The sequence below is a fragment of the Poromitra crassiceps genome (genome assembly GCF_964638095.1).
Source record: "Poromitra crassiceps genome assembly, chromosome: 6".
NCBI lineage: Eukaryota > Metazoa > Chordata > Actinopteri > Beryciformes > Melamphaidae > Poromitra > Poromitra crassiceps.
Genome location: NC_139627.1, coordinates 17,225,674 through 17,250,085, shown reverse-complemented (window position 1 = coordinate 17,250,085; position 24,412 = coordinate 17,225,674). Strand labels below are relative to the sequence as shown.

General features: G+C 45.0%; 2 protein-coding genes across 4 annotated transcripts in view; one reads left to right on the top strand and one right to left on the bottom strand.

The window, feature by feature from the left end:
• pi4kaa (phosphatidylinositol 4-kinase, catalytic, alpha a) overlaps positions 1 to 24,412 on the top strand; it is a 69,260-nt gene that overhangs the window by 30,802 nt on the left and 14,046 nt on the right. For all 3 annotated transcript variants that reach the window (XM_083638978.1, XM_083638979.1, XM_083638977.1), the window contains exons 37-50: positions 584 to 663; positions 760 to 959; positions 2,344 to 2,431; positions 2,554 to 2,721; positions 2,904 to 2,957; positions 5,019 to 5,139; positions 5,914 to 6,043; positions 6,207 to 6,277; positions 6,597 to 6,669; positions 13,961 to 14,141; positions 14,243 to 14,347; positions 15,193 to 15,318; positions 15,470 to 15,590; positions 19,270 to 19,429. In XM_083638978.1, the coding sequence (XP_083495104.1) occupies positions 584 to 663; positions 760 to 959; positions 2,344 to 2,431; positions 2,554 to 2,721; positions 2,904 to 2,957; positions 5,019 to 5,139; positions 5,914 to 6,043; positions 6,207 to 6,277; positions 6,597 to 6,669; positions 13,961 to 14,141; positions 14,243 to 14,347; positions 15,193 to 15,318; positions 15,470 to 15,590; positions 19,270 to 19,429 (1,678 nt within the window). The remainder of the gene's footprint in view (positions 1 to 583; positions 664 to 759; positions 960 to 2,343; positions 2,432 to 2,553; positions 2,722 to 2,903; positions 2,958 to 5,018; positions 5,140 to 5,913; positions 6,044 to 6,206; positions 6,278 to 6,596; positions 6,670 to 13,960; positions 14,142 to 14,242; positions 14,348 to 15,192; positions 15,319 to 15,469; positions 15,591 to 19,269; positions 19,430 to 24,412) is intronic.
• LOC310778351 (palmitoyltransferase ZDHHC4-like) lies at positions 17,598 to 18,608 on the bottom strand (the record flags this gene model as incomplete). The annotated part of the gene is made up of 1 exon (XM_083638749.1): positions 17,598 to 18,608. One exon carries the CDS (start codon positions 18,606 to 18,608, stop codon positions 17,598 to 17,600), a length of 1,011 nt encoding a protein of 336 aa, XP_083494875.1.

Genomic DNA, 24,412 nt, shown 5'->3' with positions numbered 1-24,412 from the left:
CAGCACCATGTCCACTGCATCCAGGAAGTCAGGTATCACATGAAAACACAACACCTACCCACTGTCCAGCACCATGTCCACTGCATCCAGGAAGTCAGGTATCACATGAAAACACAACACCTACCCACTGTCCAGCACCATGTCCACTGCATCCAGGAAGTCAGGTATCACATGAAAACTGCAATAACAATAGAGCGAGAAGTTCAGTTCACTTATGTTTATAGCCCCTTATGACACAAGCATGTCTCAGAGGGCTTCACATAGCATCATCACAGTCATATACTACTATCACAGTATCTACACACAACATAGGTTACATACATCATATACATACTACACATTTTGCGATACTACACAAACACAGCATATCTTTCAACTGTGGGAGGAACCCAGAGCACCCGGAGGAAACCCACACAAACATGGGGAGCACATGCAAACTCCACACAGAAAGGACCGGGGTGGAGATTCGAACCCACAACCTTCTTGCTGTGAGGCGACAGTGCTAACCACTGAGCCACCGTGCCACCCAGAAGCTCGTAAGCCCATACAGAGGTTTGACCATGCCTCTGTCTCCCACTCCTAGGCATGTCTAAGAAGAGCAACAGAGGGACCCAGCTTCACAAATACTACATGAAACGCAGGACTTTGCTGCTGGCCTTGCTGGTGAGTTGTTTGGCTCCTCGCTCGGTTAGAGCAAGTTCGAGATTTCTCTTCAGTCCCACTTCATGCTCTCTACTCTGTGTGTATGTATGTCTCCAGGCCAGTGAGATCGAGCGTCTGACGACGTGGTACAACCCGCTTTCCACTCAGGAACTGGCCATCGCCACAGAGCAGTCGGTGGAGACCAGCATCGCCAACTGGAGGTCCAAATACATTAGTCTGACTGAGAAACAATGGAAGGACAACGTCAACCTGGCCTGGAGTATAGCACCTTACCTGGCTATGCAGCTACCGAGCAGGTTTCTCTCTCGCTCTCTCTGAACCACACTCACTTGCACTCTCGATCTCCCGCTCTCCCACACCTGCGTGAGAACTTAATAGGGGGGTACGAAAGTTCATAAAATGATAAATGGACATTTCAGTCATTATCTACTCACCCCCATGCCAATGGAAGGACTGGTGAAGTTGTCTTTATTCCACCACTGTTTCACAGCAAAAAACTATTGCATATTTCTCCTAAACAATTGAAGTGGATGGCAACCAACTTTCAAAAGTTAAAAAACAAAGAAATCATAAAATGCTTCCATTCTGCTCACCTGGCGTAATCCAAGTTTCCACAAGCCCTGAGATGCCAAGTTGACTTTAAAATATCTCATCTTCTACACCCTGTGGGTATAAAAAAAATTACATATTTTCAAGTCAACCTGTCATCTCTGGGCTTGAGGAGACTTGAATTATGCCAGGTGAGCAGTATGGAGGCTTTTTCTTTTCTTTTCTTTTTTTTCTCTTTTTTTCCCCATTTGAAAGTTGGTCACCATCCACTTAAATTGTTTAGGATAATTATGCAATGGTGTTTTGTTGTGAAACTCCAGGACTAAAAAACTTCACCCATCATTCCATCGGCATGGGAGTGAGTAGATAATAGGGTTTCACTTACTTTCACTTGCGAATGTGACTACTGTCCCTCATGGGCCACCATAGTAAGAGACTATGAGCAGGAGATTCATTCTAGGATTACATTCTGGGCAAGAAAAATAGACTGGTTTATGATGTGAAAACAACCAAACATGCTGCCTGAAGCAGTAGAATATGTCTGATTGTCACTCATTTTATGTGATATTATTATTTCAAATAAAACAAATATTAGTGGAAAAAGGTTAATTTCTTAGCCTGTCCTGCACTGCACATGAAGTAGCATTACAGGTAGTCTCTCCCCAGATTCAAATAATCATGTTGAATCCCTGTGCTCCGCACAATTCATAAATTAGTCTGTGCCACTTCACAGCCACAGCTGGTAGTTGAGGGCGGGTCTAGGGGTTTGAAACTGAATGAGTGACAGGTTGTAGCACCAATGAGAGAGTGGTTTGAAATGCTCGATGTTGCAGGAGCCAGTTAGATGGGCGGCCTCAGGGTGGGTGGGCCTTCCTGATCGCAAAGTCGTTACTGATTGGTGAATGCTGAATCCACCACTGGCCAAGTATTCGTGTCCAGTTTGGTGAGAGGAGTGTCCCAGACGCAGAGAGAGATCTGCAGCATGCGGTAACATAGTGTATCCTGCGTCTGGCGTTGAGACTACATTACAGTAGTATATGTCTACCCACAGAATAACACACAATGCAGACTATGTTTGAAGCACATGACAAAATGTAATAGTACTGTGTATTTTTGTCCCACTGTTGCCAGGTTTAAGAATGAGGCCATTGTGTTAGAAGTGACCAGGCTGGTGAGGCTGGACCCTGGAGCTGTCAGCGATGTACCTGAGGCTGTCAAGGTAAGACAACTCCCCCCCCCCCCCCTCTCTCTCTCTCTCTCTCTCTCTCTCTCTCTCCCTCTCTCTCTCTTTCTCAGAGAATACGTTTGGGAATTCTGACCCGTTCTCTCCTCGCTGCCTAGTTCCTGGTGACCTGGCACACTATTGACGCTGATTCGCCTGAGTTGAGCCATATCTTGTGTTGGGCTCCAGCGGACCCGCCCACCGGTCTGTCTTACTTCAGCAGCATGTACCCTCCTCATCCTCTCACAGCTCAGTATGGGGTTAAGGTGCTACGCTCCTTTCCTCCAGTGAGTCACACACATACACATTTTTCTATACTGGCATTTGAGAGGGAATTGTAGGTTCTTGGCTTTGTGCTGTAACAACAACACTATTTTAACACTTTTATAGAGAAGGTGCAGCTTCAGCCATACGTTGTTTTAATTCTCTGCTGTCTTAACAAGAAGCTTTTTCCCCCCCTGTTCTTTAGGATGCAATCCTGTTCTATATTCCTCAGATCGTGCAGGCTCTCCGTTATGATAAGGTGAATGTTCACTTGTTTTTTTTTATCCGTCAGTCATCAACTCTGCCTTCACTGTAATGTCATGAAACACACGGTAAAGATGAAGGAAAACAACCACATCATTCAGAATAAGTTACAAATTGTTTGGCTCTGTGAAACCACATAGAAAAGCCTAATCATAGCTTATTGGTTACAGGGAATAATTCACCTTTGCCTCATCTTTTTTCCTTTTCTTTTTTCGTTTAATTCACCTGTAGGATACATTTGTCATTTTCCTGCAGTCCTGTATTCTGAGTTGATCATGTATCATTAGTACAACTTTGGGATCAATAGATAGAATAGACAATGAAAAATGGCCAATCAGGAAAGTGGGAGTCACCAATCAATAGGAAACTCTCTCTTTCCTGAATCCGACAAGCCATCACTGGACTGGAACTTCTCCTGAGAGCCCATTAGGAATGAGTACAAATAAACAAAGAAAGAACAGTCCGTCAGGAAAGGAGGAGGGCCTATCTATAGAGACACTGCATGAAATAGGCCACGGCCATCACGGGGGAAAAGCTCCGTTCATTTCCACACACCAGCGTCATTTTCCTTGAATTAAACATAGCTAAAAGCTGTTGTGTGGTGGGCTGCGCAGACAACAAATGTAAAAAATCGCCAGTTAAAGTTTTTTTGTACTCCCGAGGAAAACAAGGAAGCCATTGAGAATTGGCGAGAAGAAAAATGTGGATGTTGCTGTCAATGAAGTAAGTTGGAGTGTTCATCTTCTGTATATACGATCTTTTTGTGCAAGACCCGACCATGCACGCGACATAGGAGAACGCCAGGATTGGACGGGAGTTTGTGTTTTCCCCCGTTTTGGGCGTGGTTTCTGAATGATGACGCGCTCCGCAGTGTCTCTATAGGATACTCGCTCCTGACTCTGACGAGCATCACTCTTGTCAGTGCAACTTAGGCATTCATAGATATAAACTAGAGACCATCTTGCGATGGGATCGCACCGGCCGCGATGTCTGTGACTTAAAACGAATGTGGGCCAGAGGTGTAAAGCCCCCTTGCTCAGGTCACGCCCATTTTCAAACTCCACCTTCATTTTGATGTCGGCTACACACCTGTAAAGTGTCATGACCGCATCTTGCACGGTTTTGACGCGATCGTGGCAAAGTACTCAAAGCGGCTTCTGTGGTAGTTCCCGCTGCAATAGGTGTCTCCGGACTACATTTGGCCTTGATGACACACACACACACACACACACACACACACACACACACACACACGCACAAAGTCACAAGGTGAAAACAATACCAGCCTTACTGTTGCAGCTGGTATTGATTAAACAGCTCAGTGCAACTTTGGGATCAGGAGAACTACCGTAGATAATCATCATCAAAGTAAAGCCAATCAGGAATATTAAATTAAATGTGTGGATCAACATATATAAACATATACAAATGCACAACACAATGCAGCTTCAGGATCAATACAGCCAATCAATAGATCAATGGATCAATACATATCGATGACTGAGACTTTTGGGACGGGCCGACTGTCCAACCTGAACTAGCTTCTTCTGATCACAGCTAAAAAAAAACAACAACATAGAGACACTGCGGAGTGGGTCATCATTCAGAAGCCACGCCTAAAACGGGGGAAAACAGAAACCCCCCCTCCAATCCTGGCGTTCTCCTATGTCGCGTGCATGGTTGTGTGTTGCACAAAAATATCGTATATACAGAAGATGAACACTCCAACTTACTTCTGGACAGCTAGATCCACATTTTCTTCTCGCCAATTCTCAATGGCTTCCTTGTTTTGCTCGGGAGTACGAAAAACTTTAACTGGCGATTTTTTACATGTGTTGTCTGCGCAGCCCACCACACAACAGCTTTTAGCTATGTTTAATTCAAGGAAAATGACGCTGGTGTGTGGAAATGAACGGAGCTTTTCCCCCGTGATGGGCGTGGCCTATTTCATGCAGTGTCTCTATAACTGTCCTCTTCACGCTGTTTTACTGAGTTTAACAAACAGGTGAATATGAGCCAGTCGCTCTGTTGAACTGTGCTGCTCTGTCCTGCTCAGATGGGTTATGTGAGAGAGTACATCCTGTGGGCCGCCCAGAAGTCTCAGCTGCTGGCCCACCAGTTCATCTGGAACATGAAGACCAACATCTACCTGGATGAAGAGGGACACCACAAAGATCGTGAGTCTCTCTCTTTCTCTCTCTCTCTCTCTCTCTCTCTCTCACATGGTACACGGTAATGTGAGGAGCGGAGTTTCACCAGCTTTGTCCAGGCGAGTTTCACCAGAGTTGACATCACCTCAACCTGTAAGTGTTTGTTCGGTGTTTTTGCACATGGCCAATCCATGTGTGTAGTTAGATTCAGATAATGGCCGCTTTAATATGGTTTGTAGACTTATTTGACAGAAATTGAGTCTTTTTATTCCTTTCACTGAAAAGCTCATCCAATGAGTAAACCTGATGAAGCACAATGGCGAAACGCACCATGCACTCCGATACAGTATATGCCATTGTGATTCAATATTAACTTAAGACAAGTGAGCCTATGAGTTTTTCACTGTGTGTCTAAAATTGCAATTTCATGCATAAATCAAGCATAATCATTCCCTTTGCTGGACTGGATTGGATTTATTTGATAACTATTAAAAAAAGATATGAACTGTATGTACATCTGCCTGGCAGGAATATACATACACTCTGTGTGTGTGTGTGTGTGTGTGTGTGTGTGTGTGTGTGTGTGTGTGTGTGTGTGTGTGTGTGTGTGTGTGTGTGTGTGTGTGTGTGTGTGTGTGTCTGTGTGTCTGTGTGTGTGTGTGTGTGTGTGTGTGTGTGTGTGTGTGTGTGTGTGTGTGTGTATATGTATATATATAGTTAGTTAAAATCTTAATTAAGCCCAGTTAACTTCATGTAATCACACTTATATCATTCTTGGTGTCCTTTAACGTTTGTGCATAGCTGACATCGGGGATCTGTTGGAGCAGATGGTGGAGGAGATCACAGGCTCTCTATCTGGTCCGGCCAAGGACTTCTACCAGAGAGAGTTTGACTTCTTCAACAAGATCACCAATGTGTCTGCCATTATCAAGTAAATCCATTAGCTGAGCTGTACAAAAGCTCCTGCTCAGTGGCAGGTTTTGTTTCAGAGTGTTCTGCTGCCAATCTTCCACATTTTGACAAGTCCAGAAATAAAGAAATATCTCTGAGCATAACTTAATGTATGTACACTTGGATTTATTTTTGTTTTTCAGGCCAGTTCCAAAGGGGGATGAGAGAAAAAGGGCATGTCTTAAAGCCCTGTCAGATATCAAAGTCCAGCCAGGTAACGTACATTTCCGTAACAGGTTGAAGTGTCTCTAAAGGTTGATAAAAACCTATTAGGGTATTCACGACTACTGCATTTTAGTAGTCATCGGCTACTCCCAAAAAGTAGTCACAGGAGATATACTGTATACAGTATATTCATTCCCTAGTTGAGATTCTCATAACAACCATGCTACAGGCAAAATAGTAATTTATTTTCTGATCTATGATGTCTGAATTTTCTGATTTCTTTACTGATTTCCATTGTTCCTGCTATAAAAAAAAAAGAAGTCCACTTAGCACAACCTAATGTCTGTCTACTCTTGGCGTTGTCATAGGCTGCTACCTACCAAGTAACCCTGAAGCTATAGTCCTTGACATCGACTACAAGTCTGGAACGCCCATGCAGAGGTAAAGACACATTAAGTCTGGAATACGCATTCAGAGGTAATGACAGATTACTCTGGAACACCCATGCAGAGGTAAAGACAGATTAAGTCTGGAACACCCATTCAGAGGTAAAGACAGATTAAGTCTGGAACACCCATGCAGAGGTAAAGACAGATTAAGTCTGGAACACCCATTCAGAGGTAAAGACAGATTAAGTCTGGAACACCCATTCAGAGGTAATAACAGATTAAGTCTGGAACACCCATTCAGAGGTAAAGACAGATTAAGTCTGGAACACCCATTCAGAGGTAAAGACAGATTAAGTCTGGAACACCCCTGCTGAAAAAACCAGCATGCACCAGCATAGCTTTTTATGCTGGTGTACCAGCATCCCAGCATCGCATGCTGGGATGCTGGTAAATTTGTTGTGTTTTGAAAACACAACAAGTTATGCTGGTGTCCCAGCATGTGTGTCCCAGCATCCCAGCATGGGATGCTGGTGGTGTGACCAGCATGGGATGCTGGTGGTGTGACCAGCATGGGATGCTGGTGGTGTGACCAGCATGCAATGATGCTGGTGGTGTGACCAGCATGTGATGATGCTGGTATGCTGGTGGTGTGACCAGCATGGGATGCTGGTCACATATGCTGGTCTTGTGACCAGCATGGGAAGCATACACCAGTACACCTATGCTGCTGTGCTGGTGTGACCAGCATACACCAGCTATTCTGGTGTCAAAACACAACATGCTGGTCTATGGTTGAATGCTTGTTAACCAGCACCCCATGCTGAGAGTAGTCAGACCAGATAAACATCACAAAAGTAATCTTTCTTGAACTAGTTAAATGAAGACTATTTCAGGTTTACATAACAATATAATTATTTATTAAATAAAAGCAACACAGAGAGGGAGTGGGAGAGAGAACCGCACATACAGCAGTGCACCTGAACAGTCAGCCTGTACCTGTCTTTATGTCAAAAGTATTAAAAGTAAAAGTGTGACTCAACTCAATTAATGTGCTGAAGGCAATTAAAGACTCATTACAATTAAACTCAATTAAATAATAAAACTACTGACTAATTAACAATAACACAACAAACAGGCAACATCACCCGACAAGAAAAGAGGTCACCCCAGGAACAGCTGGAGAAGAGGTGTGCAGGCAGAAATGTCTGGGAGCAGGCTCAATTGGGGAGAACAGGGAAGAACTGCCAACCACCGACATTTTGTCAATAGCCTATGCTCCCTTGAGGAGCAAAGGCCTTAAGTCAAATCAGAAGTAGAGCATTCCACTGAAAAACAATGCAGATTTATTTTGCACAAAATCTCACAATCCTAAAAACTTTATGGAAAAAAACAATGTTTTGCAGGCATTCATTTACCGTAATTAATTAATTTCAGTTATTGAGAGTTGATTTGAGTTCAGTCATGGACCAGTGATGTCATTCACAAATCACAACTTAAATCAACTCTCAATAACTGTCAAACTAAATGAATGCCTGCAAAACGGTTTACAGTTTTTGGATATGTGTGAGATTATGTGCAAAATAAATCAGCATTGTTTTTCGGTGGAGTGTCCCTTCAAGTGCTATTCTTTGCTTGTTTGTTTATGTCCATTATTTTCTCTGTGATGTAGCATCCAGGCTTCCCCACTCGAGCTTCCACATCTGCTTCACCCAGGTTTTGGTTCTGGAGCCATTCTTTGTATCAAACTGAAAAGCAAACCGAGATAAATTAGTGGCAGAGTAACACTGTTCTTTGGTCAATATTTCAACTGCCATTTGAAAAAGTGCTACACAAAAGTGACGCATGAGCTACTTTAAAAATTATTTCACTGTACTGTCTGCCCAGGGTCTAGCTGTACAAAGACCTTTCTGGCTCACAGCCCGATTGGTCCCAAGTTCCCAACACATTTTAAAATTCATCTTGAAGTTGATAAGTCAGATACTGTAAGTGGGGGCGTTAAATCGCACCTTTCTGATCCACCTTGGAACCTGGTAAAACAGCTCATCCATTCCAGACACATTACAATTTGGTAAATAAGAGTCCAAATGCAGTGACACATGCATTAGGTTCCATGGGATCATGGCATCAGCTATGTGCACAAATCATTTATTTAACAAGCCAGTCACCTTTAATTAAAACTACAGCCACCCACAGGATATGTCCATCTAGATCGTTTTGGTGTGAGTTGCTGAGTTTTGGAGACACCGGCCATGTTGTGGTGCTCAAAGCACACACAAAAAATAAAAATAAAATAAAATAAAATAAAATCCTTTCCAGAAAGGATAAAAAGCAAGTAGGCCTAGAGGACCACAGGAATAGGTTTTTGGAGAAAAGAAAAGTTCTCAACTTACTTAACAGATTAATGTGTGTCCCCCACTGGCTGTTTCTCCCTCAATGTATGATATCTCATCGAAAACCTGCACACACACAGTATATAGACAAAGAGACAGTGTCAATTAGAAAAGCATGTGTGAAAAGCAGCACTTGCCCCTCCCTCATTACCACCACTGAGGTGCCCTTGAGCAAGGCCCTTAACCCCTTAATGTGTGTGTGAGTGCGAGCAGGGCCCACTTGAAAAAGAGATGGAAATCTCAATATGGTTACATCCAAGATCTACAGAGCATTACAGGGAAACAGTTTAGTGACTGTAATATTTGCACAATTGAAAAGTGAAACCCAACGAAAAAGGTCTGGGTCAGTTTCTCTAGCTTTACTTTACACATCACAAATACCAGGTAAGGTAGAGCTTTCCCCCTGTTTTCATATTTATACAGTAATTAAATCAGCTCCACCATTAAAGTCGAAGTGAACCGGAACGGAATGCACCAGCGCGAGCGTCAGACACTGAAAACGAATTGAGAGGCGGACCATATACGTGTCGATGATTTGATTTGACAATTCTGAGGACTGGCTTTGGGATTGGCCAATCCTGGCGTGTTCCACCCGCAAATGCAGTGGGATTCAGCCTGTTGTCATGCTACACGAGTGGGATCCGCAGAGTACCAGGGAGCCAGCTGCTTCGTGCGGGGCGAGCGGACAATCCGATTCATAGGTGCTGCCCGCCCGCCTGGAATCTCCGAGAGACGACCCCTGACAGCCAGGGAGGCTGTCAGGCTCGGAGGCGCGCGCCATTATCGTTATAAATGTAAATAATATTCCTGGAATGCGTGTTTTAACGAGCCAGTTACATTTCTTTGCATTCTTAGACATTACCGTTTGATTTAGTTTGCATAATTGCTCAAGTTAGTAGTTAGTTTATGGGCTAGAAACTCTGCCAGATGACAGGCACTAGGCGCCATTTTCGCCTTCATTTGGAAGAGAAAATGATCCTGTAATGAAGATTTGATTGACAGCTGAACCAAAATACTAAACCAAAATATCCTCTTTCTGTCGTAGTAAATAACACACAAGTTAAGCCTACTTCACTCACCTCCACAAATAATCTGCTTCAAGCCGCCGGTTCGTTGTTTCTGGAGTTTATTTGAAGACCGGAGCAGTGAGTGCTGTACTGACAATTGACAAATGGTGCAGACAGGTCCAGCCGTGCGAAAGTTTGGAGATGGTCTCGCGCAGCATATCAGAGGCGTAGTGATACTCAGTTCCATAAAATAGTTCCAATTGAATGGAGGGTATGCAGCACGGACGTCACTTTCCCACTGGAACATGCCCCCTCAATCGGGACTGGCAAAACCTAAAACCTATGGGCAAAACATTCAGCAGGTTCTCTGTTGTTTGGAGCAGTAGGTGTCATTAATCTAGGCTGATTACTGCATTCAAAATCATGTCTTGCTGTCACTCAGTGGGCGTGACCATGCAGTGACTTCTGCCTGTGACATCACGTGCATACCCTCTGTATGGGAAAACTGGCCTCAGAAATGAGTCTGACCCACGGCCACCTAGAGTTTAATTAAAGCCTCTGTTACAGTAGAAAACATAACATAGCTTGAAAGTAATAATAGTAATAATAATGACGACAACAACAACAACAATAATAATAATAATAATAATAATAATAATAATAACAATAACAATAAAGGTAATAATAATAATAATAATAATAATAATAATAATAATAATAATAATAATACATTCATGTGTAATGTTATTTTAAAGGACTATGCTTGATATAGAATTGCATTAGCCTCTTGTATTGTGTTATATTAGCCTGTTACCCTGTAAGGTGTTTTGTTGGGCATGGTTAAAACTTTTTTCTTGTGTGTTGCGTTATTTGTTGCTTATGTTATAACTTGGCCCTGTACCATTTATTTTATCTGGCAAGCTGTCAATGGAGGCCAGAAGACAATACAAAATATAAAAAAGAAGGCATATAACCCTAGCCTGGGTAAACCAAGCCTCCACGTGACCTGCTCTCAGACCTGCTCTGCTCTCGTAGTGACTGAGAGCAGGTCTGAGAGCAGGTCACGTGGAGGCTGGGTTTACCCAGGCTAATATAACCCACCCTATAACCCATAGGGGATGGGTGATGGGCCAGATTGTTTCCCAAACTTTTTCACATCAAGGTCCCCTAAACTATACCACAGACCCCCAATTTTGTGCCAGGGTCCCCCATCCAATAAAACTTTTGCTTTTAGATGTTTTCCTCATGGTTGCCATGGCGACTTTGCCATTTTACTTTCCACTATAACCTAATTATTTTTGCATCAAATCTCCTGAACCAAACATGATGACAGAAAAGGTGATGTCTACCCCTTACTGTACGTTTTCATGGTATGATCCAGTGTAGGAAATTAGCCAGGGGCAAGGCCAAATATGCTCTAATAAATCTCAGAATGCACCAAAAAACATGATCAAGGGGCAAAAATTGTCCCCAAGATTTTGATAGGCCTAATTATATTCTCATTACATTAATTACATTTTCATTTGCTTCTCTAACACACACTAACACAATTAACTTTTGTAAAACACCCCAAAAAGGGACCTGGGCTTGGCCTGGACAGGACACGAAAGTTAAAATTAAATCCATGCCATGGACCAGCAGGGTACAGAGGAGGTAATTTCCATTCATGACCATGCTGGTCAAGCAATCCCCAGCACAACCATGTTGGTCCACCAGCTTCACCATGCTGGTCCAGCAACTTCACCAGCTTCACCATGCTGGTCCACCAGCTTCATCAGCATGACCATGCTGGTCCACCAGCTTCATCAGCATGACCATGCTGGTCCACCAGCTTCACCATGCAGGTCCACCAGCTTCACCATGCTGGTCCACTCGCTTCACCATGCTGGTCCACCAGCTTCATCAGCATGACCATGCTGGTCCACCAGCTTTACCAGCTTCACCATGCTGGTCCACCAGCTTCACCATGCTGGTCCACCAGCTTCACCATGCTGGTCCAGCAACTTCACCAGCAAGGCCATGGTAGTTTACCAGCTTCACCAGCAAGCGTTAGCTGGTGGACCAGCAAGGTAATGCTGGTCCACCAGCATCAGACCAGCACTAACCAGCATAGACCAGCATCAGACCAGCACTAACCAGCATAAACCAGCATAGACCAGCAAGAAATTCATGCTGGTCTATGCTGGTTTTTTCAGCAGGGATTTCAGAGGTAAAGACAGATTAAGTCTGGAACACCCATTCAGAGGTAATAACAGATTAAGTCTGGAACACCCATTCAGAGGTAAAGACAGATTAAGTCTGGAACACCCATTCAGAGGTAAAGACAGATTAAGTCTGGAACACCCATTCAGAGGTAAAGACAGATTAAGTCTGGAACACCCATTCAGAGGTAAAGACAGATTAAGTCTGGAACACCCATTCAGAGGTAATAACAGATTAAGTCTGGAACACCCATTCAGAGGTAAAGACAGATTAAGTCTGGAACACCCATTCAGAGGTAATAACAGATTAAGTCTGGAACACCCATTCAGAGGTAAAGACAGATTAAGTCTGGAACACCCATTCAGAGGTAATAACAGATTAAGTCTGGAACACCCATTCAGAGGTAATGACAGATTAAGTCTGGAACACCCATGCAGAGGTAAAGACAGATTAAGTCTGGAACACCCAGGCAGAGGTAAAGACAGATTAAGTCTGGAACACCCAGGCAGAGGTAAAGACAGATTAAGTCTGGAACACCCATTCAGAGGTAATGACAGATTAAGTCTGGAACACCCAGGCAGAGGTAAAGACAGATTAAGTCTGGAACACCCATTCAGAGGTAAAGACAGATTAAGTCTGGAACACCCAGGCAGAGGTAAAGACAGATTAAGTCTGGAACACCCATTCAGAGGTAATGACAGATTAATTCTGGAACACCCATGCAGAGGTAAAGACAGATTAAGTCTGGAACACCCATGCAGAGGTAAAGATGGGTTTTTAATTTGTGTTTTAAGTCTTGAACACCCATGCAGAGGTAAAGATGGGTTTTTAATTTGTGTTTTAAGTCTGGAACACCCATGCAGAGGTAAAGATGGGGTTTTAATTTGTGTTTTAAGTCTGGAACACCCATGCAGAGGTAAAGATGGGTTTTTAATTTGTGTTTTAAGTCTTGAACACCCATGCAGAGGTAAAGATGGGTTTTTAATTTGTGTTTTAAGTCTTGAACACCCATGCAGAGGTAAAGATGGGTTTTTAATTTGTGTTTTAAGTCTTGAACACCCATGCAGAGGTAAAGATGGGTTTTTAATTTGTGTTTTAAGTCTTGAACACCCATGCAGAGGTAAAGATGGGTTTTTAATTTGTGTTTTAAGTCTGGAACACCCATGCAGAGGTAAAGATGGGTTTTTAATTTGTGTTTTAAGTCTGGAACACCCATGCAGAGGTAAAGATGGGTTTTTAATTTGTGTTTTAAGTCTTGAACACCCATGCAGAGGTAAAGATGGGTTTTTAATTTGTGTTTTAAGTCTTGAACACCCATGCAGAGGTAAAGATGGGTTTTTAATTTGTGTTTTAAGTCTGGAACACCCATGCAGAGGTAAAGATGGGTTTTTAATTTGTGTTTTAAGTCTGGAACACCCATGCAGAGGTAAAGATGGGTTTTTAATTTGTGTTTTAAGTCTTGAACACCCATGCAGAGGTAAAGATGGGTTTTTAATTTGTGTTTTAAGTCTTGAACACCCATGCAGAGGTAAAGATGGGTTTTTAATTTGTGTTTTAAGTCTGGAACACCCATGCAGAGGTAAAGATGGGTTTTTAATTTGTGTTTTAAGTCTGGAACACCCATGCAGAGGTAAAGACGGGTTTTTATTTGTGTTTTATGCTTCTGACATGCCACTGACATTTGCAAAATGACCCAAAGCTATCCATAGTATATGTGATGTGTTTGATATCTGTGCTCACACAGTGCTGCCAAGGCGCCCTACCTGGCCAAGTTTAAAGTGAAGCGCTGCGGAGTGAGCGAGCTGGAGAAGGAGGGTCTCCGCTGCCCCTCGGACTCTCTGGAAGACGGAGAGGAGAGCGCAGATGGATTACGCCGGGTCTGCTGGCAGGCCGCCATCTTTAAAGTGGGAGACGACTGTAGACAGGTAGCGCACCTTGCTTCACTCGCACCAACCACATTTACTGGGACATTATACTCACAGCTGAATCTTGTAATCTTGTAATCTTGTGCCCTCCCTCTTTCTAGGATATGCTCGCTCTGCAGATCATTGGCCTCTTTAAGAACATCTTCCAGCTGGTGGGCCTGGATCTGTTCGTCTTCCCCTACAGAGTGGTGGCCACCGCCCCTGGGGTAAGACCGCTCTGCCCCGTTAAACCCCTGAACCAACACCAATTTCCGGTGTTTACCAGCATTTTTATACATAAATTCATACATACCAGTATTTAGGAAAGCTAGGTATCACATTTCATAAATACGTTAAGCATATGAAACACTAACTTACAAACTTAGTCACAAACAAGAAGTGGGAAACCTTTAAAAGTCGAGCTGAAATTAAAAATGCCTTTTTTTAACTCTTTTAGATCACATCCCCGGTCATATTAGTGCACCTATTTAGCAATATATGCACACACACACACACACACACACACACACACACACACACACACACACACACAAATCTTTGGATTTTTATATAAAAATTCAATCATGTTTTCTTCCTGTAAAACTAAATATGTGATGTGCTTACTTCAGCTTGTATGAAGCAATTTCAACCAATATCAACACATCCACGTCCCTCGTGCCACTTTTCAATGGTCAAGTCAAACTCCAAACGTTATGTCCTGGAAATACGTCACAGAATCAGTATTAGCTGATATATGGAAGAATAAGAGCTTTGAGTACACGGCCTGCACTTTTTTTACATGTATCTGAAGGTACAGCAAGGGTTAATAAAGGGTTAATATTGAGTATATGACTATACCGACACAGACAAAACATCTCAAAAATAGGTACGATATCATCTATTGACAGGGATTGGAAGAAAATCACTTAAAAGTGATATTAAACAGACTTCAGATACTTGAGTGAAAACAGTACATGATGAAATATATTGGTACATGATTGTGATTGTTTTGGTCACATGATACCCTGACGTTAATAATCAGATGTTTGTGGACCGCTCCTCTCTTCCTCAGTGCGGCGTGATCGAGTGCATCCCAGACTGCAAGTCCCGTGACCAACTTGGCCGTCAGACGGACTTTGGGATGTACGATTACTTCCGGAACCAGTATGGAGATGAGTCCACCCTGGCCTTCCAGAAGGTGTGGAGTTTAACCCCCGAAATCCTTAACATGTTAACCTTTGAGTATTCCTTACAATGTTGCCCAAATGCCAAAGTGAGGGCTCTTACACTGTGACGTTTCCCTGCTCTTTCTACATGGTACTCTGCTATTCCCCACCACCTTTCCACAGGCACGCTATAACTTCATCCGCAGCATGGCGGCCTACAGCCTTCTGCTGTTCTTGCTGCAGATCAAAGATCGACACAATGGCAACATCATGCTGGACAGCAAGGGCCATCTCATCCACATAGGTACGCTACACACTCTCATATAACAGCAAGGGCCATCTCATCCACATAGGTACGCTACACACTCTCATATAACAGCAAGGGCCATCTCATCCACATAGGTACGCTACACACTCTCATATAACAGCAAGGGCCATCTCATCCACATAGGTACGCTACACACTCTCATATAACAGCAAGGGCCATGTCATCCACATAGGTACGCTACACACTCTCATATAACAGCAAGGGCCATGTCATCCACATAGGTACGCTACACACTCTCATATAACAGCAAGGGCCATCTCATCCACATAGGTACGCTACACACTCTCATATAACAGCAAGGGCCATGTCATCCACATAGGTACGCTACACACTCTCATATAACAGCAAGGGCCATCTCATCCACATAGGTACGCTACACACTCTCATATAACAGCAAGGGCCATCTCATCCACATAGGTACGCTACACACTCTCATATAACAGCAAGGGCCATCTCATCCACATAGGTACGCTACACACTCTCATATAACAGCAAGGGCCATGTCATCCACATAGGTACGCTACACACTCTCATATAACAGCAAGGGCCATGTCATCCACATAGGTACGCTACACACTCTCATATAACAGCAAGGGCCATCTCATCCACATAGGTACGCTACACACTCTCATATAACAGCAAGGGCCATGTCATCCACATAGGTACGCTACACACTCTCATATAACAGCAAGGGCCATGTCATCCACATAGGTACGCTACACACTCTCATATAACAGCAAGGGCCATCTCATCCACATAGGTACGCTACACACTCTCATATAACAGCAAGGGCCATCTCATCCACATAGGTACGCTACACACTCTCATATAACAGCAAGGGCCATCTCATCCACATAGGTACGCTACACACTCTCATATAACAGCAAGGGCCATGTCATCCACATAGGTACGCTACACACTCTCATATAACAGCAAGGGCCATCTCATCCACATAGGTACGCTACACACTCTCATATAACAGCAAGGGCCATGTCATCCACATAGGTACGCTACACACTCATATAACAGCAAGGGCCATGTCATCCACATAGGTACGCTACACACTCTCATATAACAGCAAGGGCCATCTCATCCACATAGGTACGCTACACACTCTCATATAACAGCAAGGGCCATCTCATCCACATAGGTACGCTACACACTCTCATATAACAGCAAGGGCCATCTCATCCACATAGGTACGCTACACACTCTCATATAACAGCAAGGGCCATCTCATCCACATAGGTACGCTACACACTCTCATATAACAGCAAGGGCCATGTCATCCACATAGGTACGCTACACACTCTCATATAACAGCAAGGGCCATGTCATCCACATAGGTACGCTACACACTCTCATATAACAGCAAGGGCCATGTCATCCACATAGGTACACTACACACTCTCATATAACAGCAAGGGCCATGTCATCCGTGCATAATGACATTTCTGCGCTGTGCAGCGCGGAGATTATGGTGTGCTCAAGCGCGCAGCGGGGTATTTTTGCGCGTAAGAGGTGCTTTTCAAAGCTCTTAGCGCAAAGTAATTGCGCACATGCTGACGATCGGAGAATGCCATCTACGCCCCGCGTTCTGCGTGGAAACGCCTGGTTTGGCATGTGGCCAATTATAACAGGCATAGAGGTAATATTGTTTATTGTTTATTGTTTATTAGGATCCCCATTAGTTACAGCAAAGCTGCAGCTATTCTTCCTTGGGTCCGTCAACATTAAATAATAAGTAAGTAAGTAATAGCGCGGCAGGGAGAATATAAATGCGCTTGTGCACGCCCCCAATTTGCATTGTGCGCAGCGTTAAACGAGCGCAAACTCTAACTTGCCGCTTTTGCGATGATAGGGCCCTGTGTTTTTACAAATCCCTACTTGTAATTACCACTAGGAACCTGGTATTGACTGTTTTCCTGGTTGGTAAATCCAACATGACCTGAATGTAGCATAATGCAATACAGGCAGTATTTGTCAGTTGTCCTTTTTTTTAACGGGTCGTGGAGGGAAGAAAATCTCTCGCAGGTTTTGGACGATCCCTCTGCTGTAGTAGTGTGTCGTTGAGCAGTGGGGCGCCGGGCTGCAGAGGTGGTCTGTGGCTGTTTTATGCCACTCATTAGAGGTCTGGTTGGCCAGCAGCAGGTAGGAGTGGAAGAGCGTGTAACCCGCCAGCAGGAAGAAGAGGAAGACCAGGAAGCCCAGCATGTAGACAACCCGGGGGAAAGTCAGGAACAGGTGCTGTATGACGAACAGAGTCCCTGCCTGCTGCTGCTGGCCCTGCTCGTCGATGTAGCTGGCCCTCAGGAGCCCTGAACGCAGCACGGCCTGGAGCAGCATGTCCCCCGTCAGCAGGGCCATGTCCCCCGCCATGGCGCACATGCTGAACAGGTACAGCAGGAAGTAGTGCGTGTTCAGGGCCCCGATGCAGTTGTTCACCCAGACACAGTGGTGGTCAAAACGCTGGACGCACCTGTTGCACACGCTGCAGTGTTTGGAGCGAGCGGGTTTGAGCAGCCGGCAGGTGGGACAGGAGACTCCGGGGTGAAACATCCTCCGGTCGTACGGGTAAATCTGCAGCTGGCCGGCGACCCGCTCCTTCGTCACCGTGCCTGGATCTCTCTTGATGCAGAGGTAGAAGAGGAGAGACTTGAAGGCCAGCAGGACGTAAGGCCCAGACAGGCTGGTCAGAGTGGTGTCCGTCTCCTTGCAGTAGCCGAACACCTCGTAGGTGAACTCTGCATACACGGCGCCCTCCAGCACCATGTGCAGGTAGATGAACAAGTTGTTCCTTTGATGAAACAGCCTGTGCAAGGTCCACTGTGAAAACCTCTGAAGCCATTTCGGCGTAAATGGCGCCGTTACCTTTGCTCTGTGGTTGAAGAGTAAACTAACGGGGGTTTGCTGCTGGCCTGAGTATCTGCAGACCAGAGCTATGCATGTCAGCACCACTGTGACATAGACAGCGAAAAGAGTGAGGAAATCCATGGTTCACCTTTTGTCACAGGTAACACATAGCTAGCTGCCTTTCTGTTGGAGGTGTAGCCTCCGTTCTCATGTTCTGTAAACACTGGTGATGAAATCATCACCGATGACATCACAACTGCTCGAGTGACATCACAGATGCCATCACCACTGATGCCATCATCACCGATGACATCACAATTGATCTTTTCTTTGGAAGATGACAAATGTTAATGGTCTGAATTACAGACTCTCTCTGGAACATTCAAAACGCCCCCGCACGCTTTGCTGCACAAAAAGGCCCTTTTCTCAGCTTTCTGGTGAGAGACACACGGTGTCAGTGAAAACAAGCCACATTCATGTGTCGATAACTAAAGAACGGAAGAACGGAGAAACAAACTTTTTTCCCCATGAAAGTAGAGGCTTTGTTCTGTCTTTTGTGATATTCTGTGTTTAAATAGTCATAGAAGAAAATATTTTGTGGGTCATGGAAAATCACTGAAAATGCTCACAAACCCTGGCGGTGGCTGGTGACTTTTTATTTTCAACTGTGGCGGCGAATGAGTTAAAATAATGAATAACATTGAAGAGAGATCCTATAAATGATATTCTAGAGCCATCAACAACCATCACAAATACTCAGGATAATGGTGCGTTCATGTTTGTATGCATTTTCTCACACCAGACTTTGGCTTCATGTTCGAGAGTTCCCCAGGCGGCAATCTAGGCTGGGAGCCCGACATCAAGCTGACAGATGAGATGGTGATGATCATGGGGGGCAAGATGGAGGCTACGCCATTCAAATGGTTCATGGAGATGTGTGTCAGGGGATATCTGGCTGTACGGTAAGAAACACAGTGACTGGCGAGGGATTTCTGAGGTGGTTAAAGGGCTTCTGTAGTTTGGATTATTTGACGTGGGGTTGTATGAGGTGTGATAGTCAGGGTATTACCTACAGTAGGTTGGTGCGCTTCCAGTTTGGAGAAGCAGAGAGTAGCCGCGGCACAGAAGCAAAGAAAAGCACTGATGTGAGGTAACTACTACATCTTCTCAACCGTAGAACTTCTGCATTCCTCCGCAATAGCATGTTTCTGACCCAAACAGCGTAAAACACGTACGTGTCATGCAGGGTTTTCCATAAGCGCCAGCCAAATATCCGCACGTTAAAGAACATTTCCAGGTGACTATTTTCTGTTCCAAGTCACGTCACCGTCACTTGAAATCTTGAGAAACAAGCTGAGCTACGCTACAGCATCAGCTCGGTACAGGGAGGTCCACAGAGAACGAGATAGAGACAGAACCAGAGAGAGACACCGAACTAGAGAGAGACAGAACCAGAGAGAGACAGAACCAGAGAGAGACAGAACTAGAGAGAGACAGAACCAGAGAGAGACAGAACCAGAGAGAGACAGAACCAGAGAGAGACAGAACCAGAGAGAGACACCGAACTAGAGAGATCCACTGAGAAAGTTAGAGACACAAAACCTTCTGTAGCCACTTGGTGCTACACTGGACCTAGGTTGGACCCCCACAGACCCAGGGTCAGGTAGACAATTGAACTTTAGATTTTAAAAAAGGTAAGCGTGATAGAAAATGTAAGGTCGAGTTGACTCCTAAAAATCAAAACAAACCTACGCCGTTGAGGGGTGGCTGCTATCGGATTTAGCGTGTAGCTGACGCGTCTCCTAACGCAGCTGGTGATGTGAGTAATTCACAGCTCATACAGGAATACGTGTTGGTATGGTGTTTATTTTCACCTTCGTCCGTGTAACGATAAACAATCATGCACTTGTGTAGGACACATAACTTGCACAAATAAAATAATAACGGATCTAAGGCTACAAAACCATCTGCACAAATGATGACGGTCAAAAACTGTTTGCTTCCAGCATTCGATAGCAAAACCAACGCACCTGAGTGTGATTACTGCCAGACCTGTAATTGTAGGCCGGCCACCTTCCCCCAGACTCCACCCACCACCACAGAGCCATCAAAAAAGGGCATTACACCAACTTCACACATATTTGGCTCTTACACACCGGCCCCTAATTGTTAAAGGACGGCTTTACCGTGGGGAATATGAATATATATCAATCTCACGCCCCTAAGGTTTTAGAATCCGTTGAAATATTTTGAAATTGGAGCTTCACTGCCTGACCTATCAGGCATCTCTCACATTTTTAGGGAAGCCGGATGACGCGTTACGCGTCACCCGGCTTCCCTCCCCGCTTGCGGAACTCGAGCGCCTATGAACTACAGTCTTGTGAGCCATGGTCCCGCCTCTAGAGGTCCTCCACGCCCCTTCAGAGCTCTCGACGAAAAGCAAAAGGCAGCCATCTTGTCCACCCGCATAGCATACTGTAGCTAGGTTAGCTTTCCATAGCTCCTTGCCAAGAGACCATATCTCTGGAACGGAAGCACCAAAAGACACGAGACTGGCGGCATTGGAAAGCTCGTCAAATTTTACATCTAGTAGTAGGTGAGTTGAAGTAACGAAATCAACGCTGAGCAATGTACCCATTTTTACACATTTTTACAGAAAATAGTTACAACATCAGATGCGCGTAACTCCTACGAAAATGCCTTAAAATGCATGAATTTTTTTTTATGAAGACATCTCCCGACATATATACTACCGTTTACATTTGGTGCAATTTGGAGGCAATTTTATTTTCGATTTATTTCTTCTTCTTTGTATCTTTTATTGTCGAAGCCTTCTTCTTCTTCTTCTTCTTTGAGTTTTATGGCGGTTGGCAAACATATATGTGCATTACCGCCACCTACTGGAGTTTGATATCAGCCAAATGCCTGAGGGGTGGGCATGAAAACGAAGGCCACGCGAGCCCAGTGCATTGTGGGAAATGTAGTATTTCGGGTCCCCTCACCCGCCCCTCCCCTCCACCACCCCCCCCTCCACACAGAGTGGATTTCTGGTGATATCTCTGGCGGGAAACAACCAATTTCAAAAATTTCAACGGATTCGAAAACCTTAGGGGCGTGAGATTTAATATATATTCATATTCCCCACGGTAAAGCCGGCCTTTAATGGCGGGAGGCATAACAATTACATTCAACTTCACAGAAGAGCCATTACGTGTGCATCAAGAAACCATGACCCTGTTTGAATCACGGGTCGCAATTTGACCTTCAACCTTCAGACCCTGTAGCCTCCTGCAACAGACAAAGTTTAGTCACAGGTCTTTCTAATATGTTCGTCTTTGTCTTGAGACGCACAGAGCGCACCAGGCCTTTCTTGTCTGGGAAGGTTTCCAGAATTCTGCCAATTAACCACGAGCCACGAGGAGCTGTAGCGTCAACGACAACGACAATGTCTCCTGGAACAAAACTTATTTTTGTTTGATTCCACTTCTGCCGTTCCTGGAGCAACGGGAGGTACTCCTGTACCCATCTTTTCCAAAAAAGATCTGTGATGTACTGAACCTGTCTCCATCTCCTTTCAATCCTTTGCTGCCGTGCAACCCTGGGAAACCAAGCTCCCCTCTGTAGATCCAGGAAGGTCTATGGTAGGACCTTTCTCACCTTTGAATCCCTTCCGTCCTAGATCTCCTGAAACGCCATAGGCCCCTGGGCTTCCTTTAATTCCCCGGTTGCCATGCATCCCTATGAAGCCACTTATTCCACGATTCCCGGTTATGCCTGGCATCCCTTTAGTCCCCGGAAGTCCTTCTGCACCTGCGTTTCCATGGAGCCCCTTCTCTCTGCTGGGGCTTCCAGGATGACCGTGAGTCCCACCGAATCCCGGCACACCGGGGTCCCCCTTAGTGCCTCTGGATCCGGTGAAGCCTTGTTCCCCTGGGGTTCCATCGTCTCCCTTGGTTCCCTTCATGTCAGCGATGATCTGACGTGGGATGTGAGGCTTGTCCCCCGATGGCCCCCTCAGACCACAATCGCCCTTTACTCCGCTCTGGCCACCGCCTCCTTTATTGCCACCGTGACCTGAGCCTCCCTTCAATCCAGGAATTCCTGCGTATCCATCTGACCCAGGCAGTCCTGAGTCACCTGGTGCACCTTGCTCTCCTATGGAACCATCATTACCAAAAGTCCCCGCGGTCCCTTTCGGTCCCACTTCACCTCTGGGCCCTGGGTCGCCCTCACTTCCCCTCTCCCCACTGAAGCCTGGCTGTTCAGTGGCCCCAGGCCCTCTCCCCAATTTACATACAGAGATCCTATTAACACCAGCCACAGGAAGACCTGTCTTCGGACTACTGTCATCCGCTTCTCGGATGGGACCATTGACGACCCAACCAAGTACAGTCCTCATGGCATATGGACCATTTCCCCGGCTGTTGACTACCTCCCAGGGTTCCAGTACCTTGGGGGCATTGGTACCAATCAACAAATCAACATTCGCATTTATGCGGGGTATCTGTACATTCGAGAGGTATGACCATTTGTCCAGCTCTTTCTGTGTGACAATGTTGCTAGTGGTCACAGGCATTTTTCTTTGGGTGAGAACATCAGGAAGACTGTAAAAGATGTTATTATCCAGACCAGACACTTCTAAACCCCTCAAAACATTAGTTGACACCACCCTTTCCTGTCCCATAGTACTTAACAGGAGATTTGTTTTTATACCTGTTACATTCAACTCGTGCATGAGGTGCTCGGAGCAAAACGTGGCTGAACTGCCAGGATCGAGAAAGGCATATGTTAGCAACGTTTTGTCTCCCTTTGTGGATTTAACCTGGACCGGTAAAATGGACAGAGAGCAATTATACTTTCCGGCCCCTGTATGACCACACATACCTGCCGAGTCTGGAGTGACATGCGTTTCATTGGACCTTTCATTGTCCGTGCTGGTCCTTGCCCTATTAATATGGAGCACACTGGGATGGTTTCGCCCACAAACTTTGCAAATTAAACGTCTGTCACAATTCCTGTTTACATGTCCTACCCCCAGACAGCCAAAACAAATCCCCTTCTCCTGCAGGAAGAGAATTTTATCCTGATGGCTCTTTCCGTTCAGCCGCGGACACTCGTCCAAAGTGTGACTCCGCGAGCAACACACACACACATGGTGCGACGTTTCCTCCATGACTTCATGCCCCTGTGGAACAGAGTACACATCCCTGAAGTTCTGGTTAGAGTCAACCGGTGTAGCTGTAGTAGCAAAACTGTTGCCTTTAGCTCTGCTGAACATGGGCGGAGTCTTGAAGGCGGTATTGTTCTTTCGTCCAGCTGACCCAACTGGTATGTCCTGTATGTCTCCAAAGAGTGGGTCAGACGCAATCTTCACCTCGCGTTCCACGAATTTAACGAGGTCCTTAAACGCGGCTCTTCGGTTGTACTTCTCCAACACCTCATGCGCCGCCGTTCTCCATTTCTCTCTGAGCTTAAATGGCAGCTTTGTCATTATCATTCTCATGTTGGTAGGCATATCAAGCTCCTGGACGTACTGAATCTCCTCCATCATATTGCAACAGCTTCGTAAAAACAGAGAAAATGATTGTAGCGCCCTAACATCCTCAGATTTCACAGACGGCCAAGCCAGAGCTTTCTCAATGTAAGTTGCCGCAATCTTATATTGATTTCCAAAATGTTCCTTTAAGAGATCTTTAGCCAAGAGATAACCTCTGTCAGGAGCCAGGTGTTGACAGCTCCTCACCAGTTCTCTTGGCTGACCTCTTGTGTATTGCTCCAAAAAATATAAGCAATCTGCTTGCTCTGCCTTCGCTTCAATGCCATGCTCAAATGCCTTAATGAAATTCCTGTATTGTAGAGGGTCTCCAACAAATACGGGTATCTCTCTGGTTGGTAAGGACATGGAGCGTTGCTGTTGAATGAGTTTAGCTGTCATTTCGTTCTGT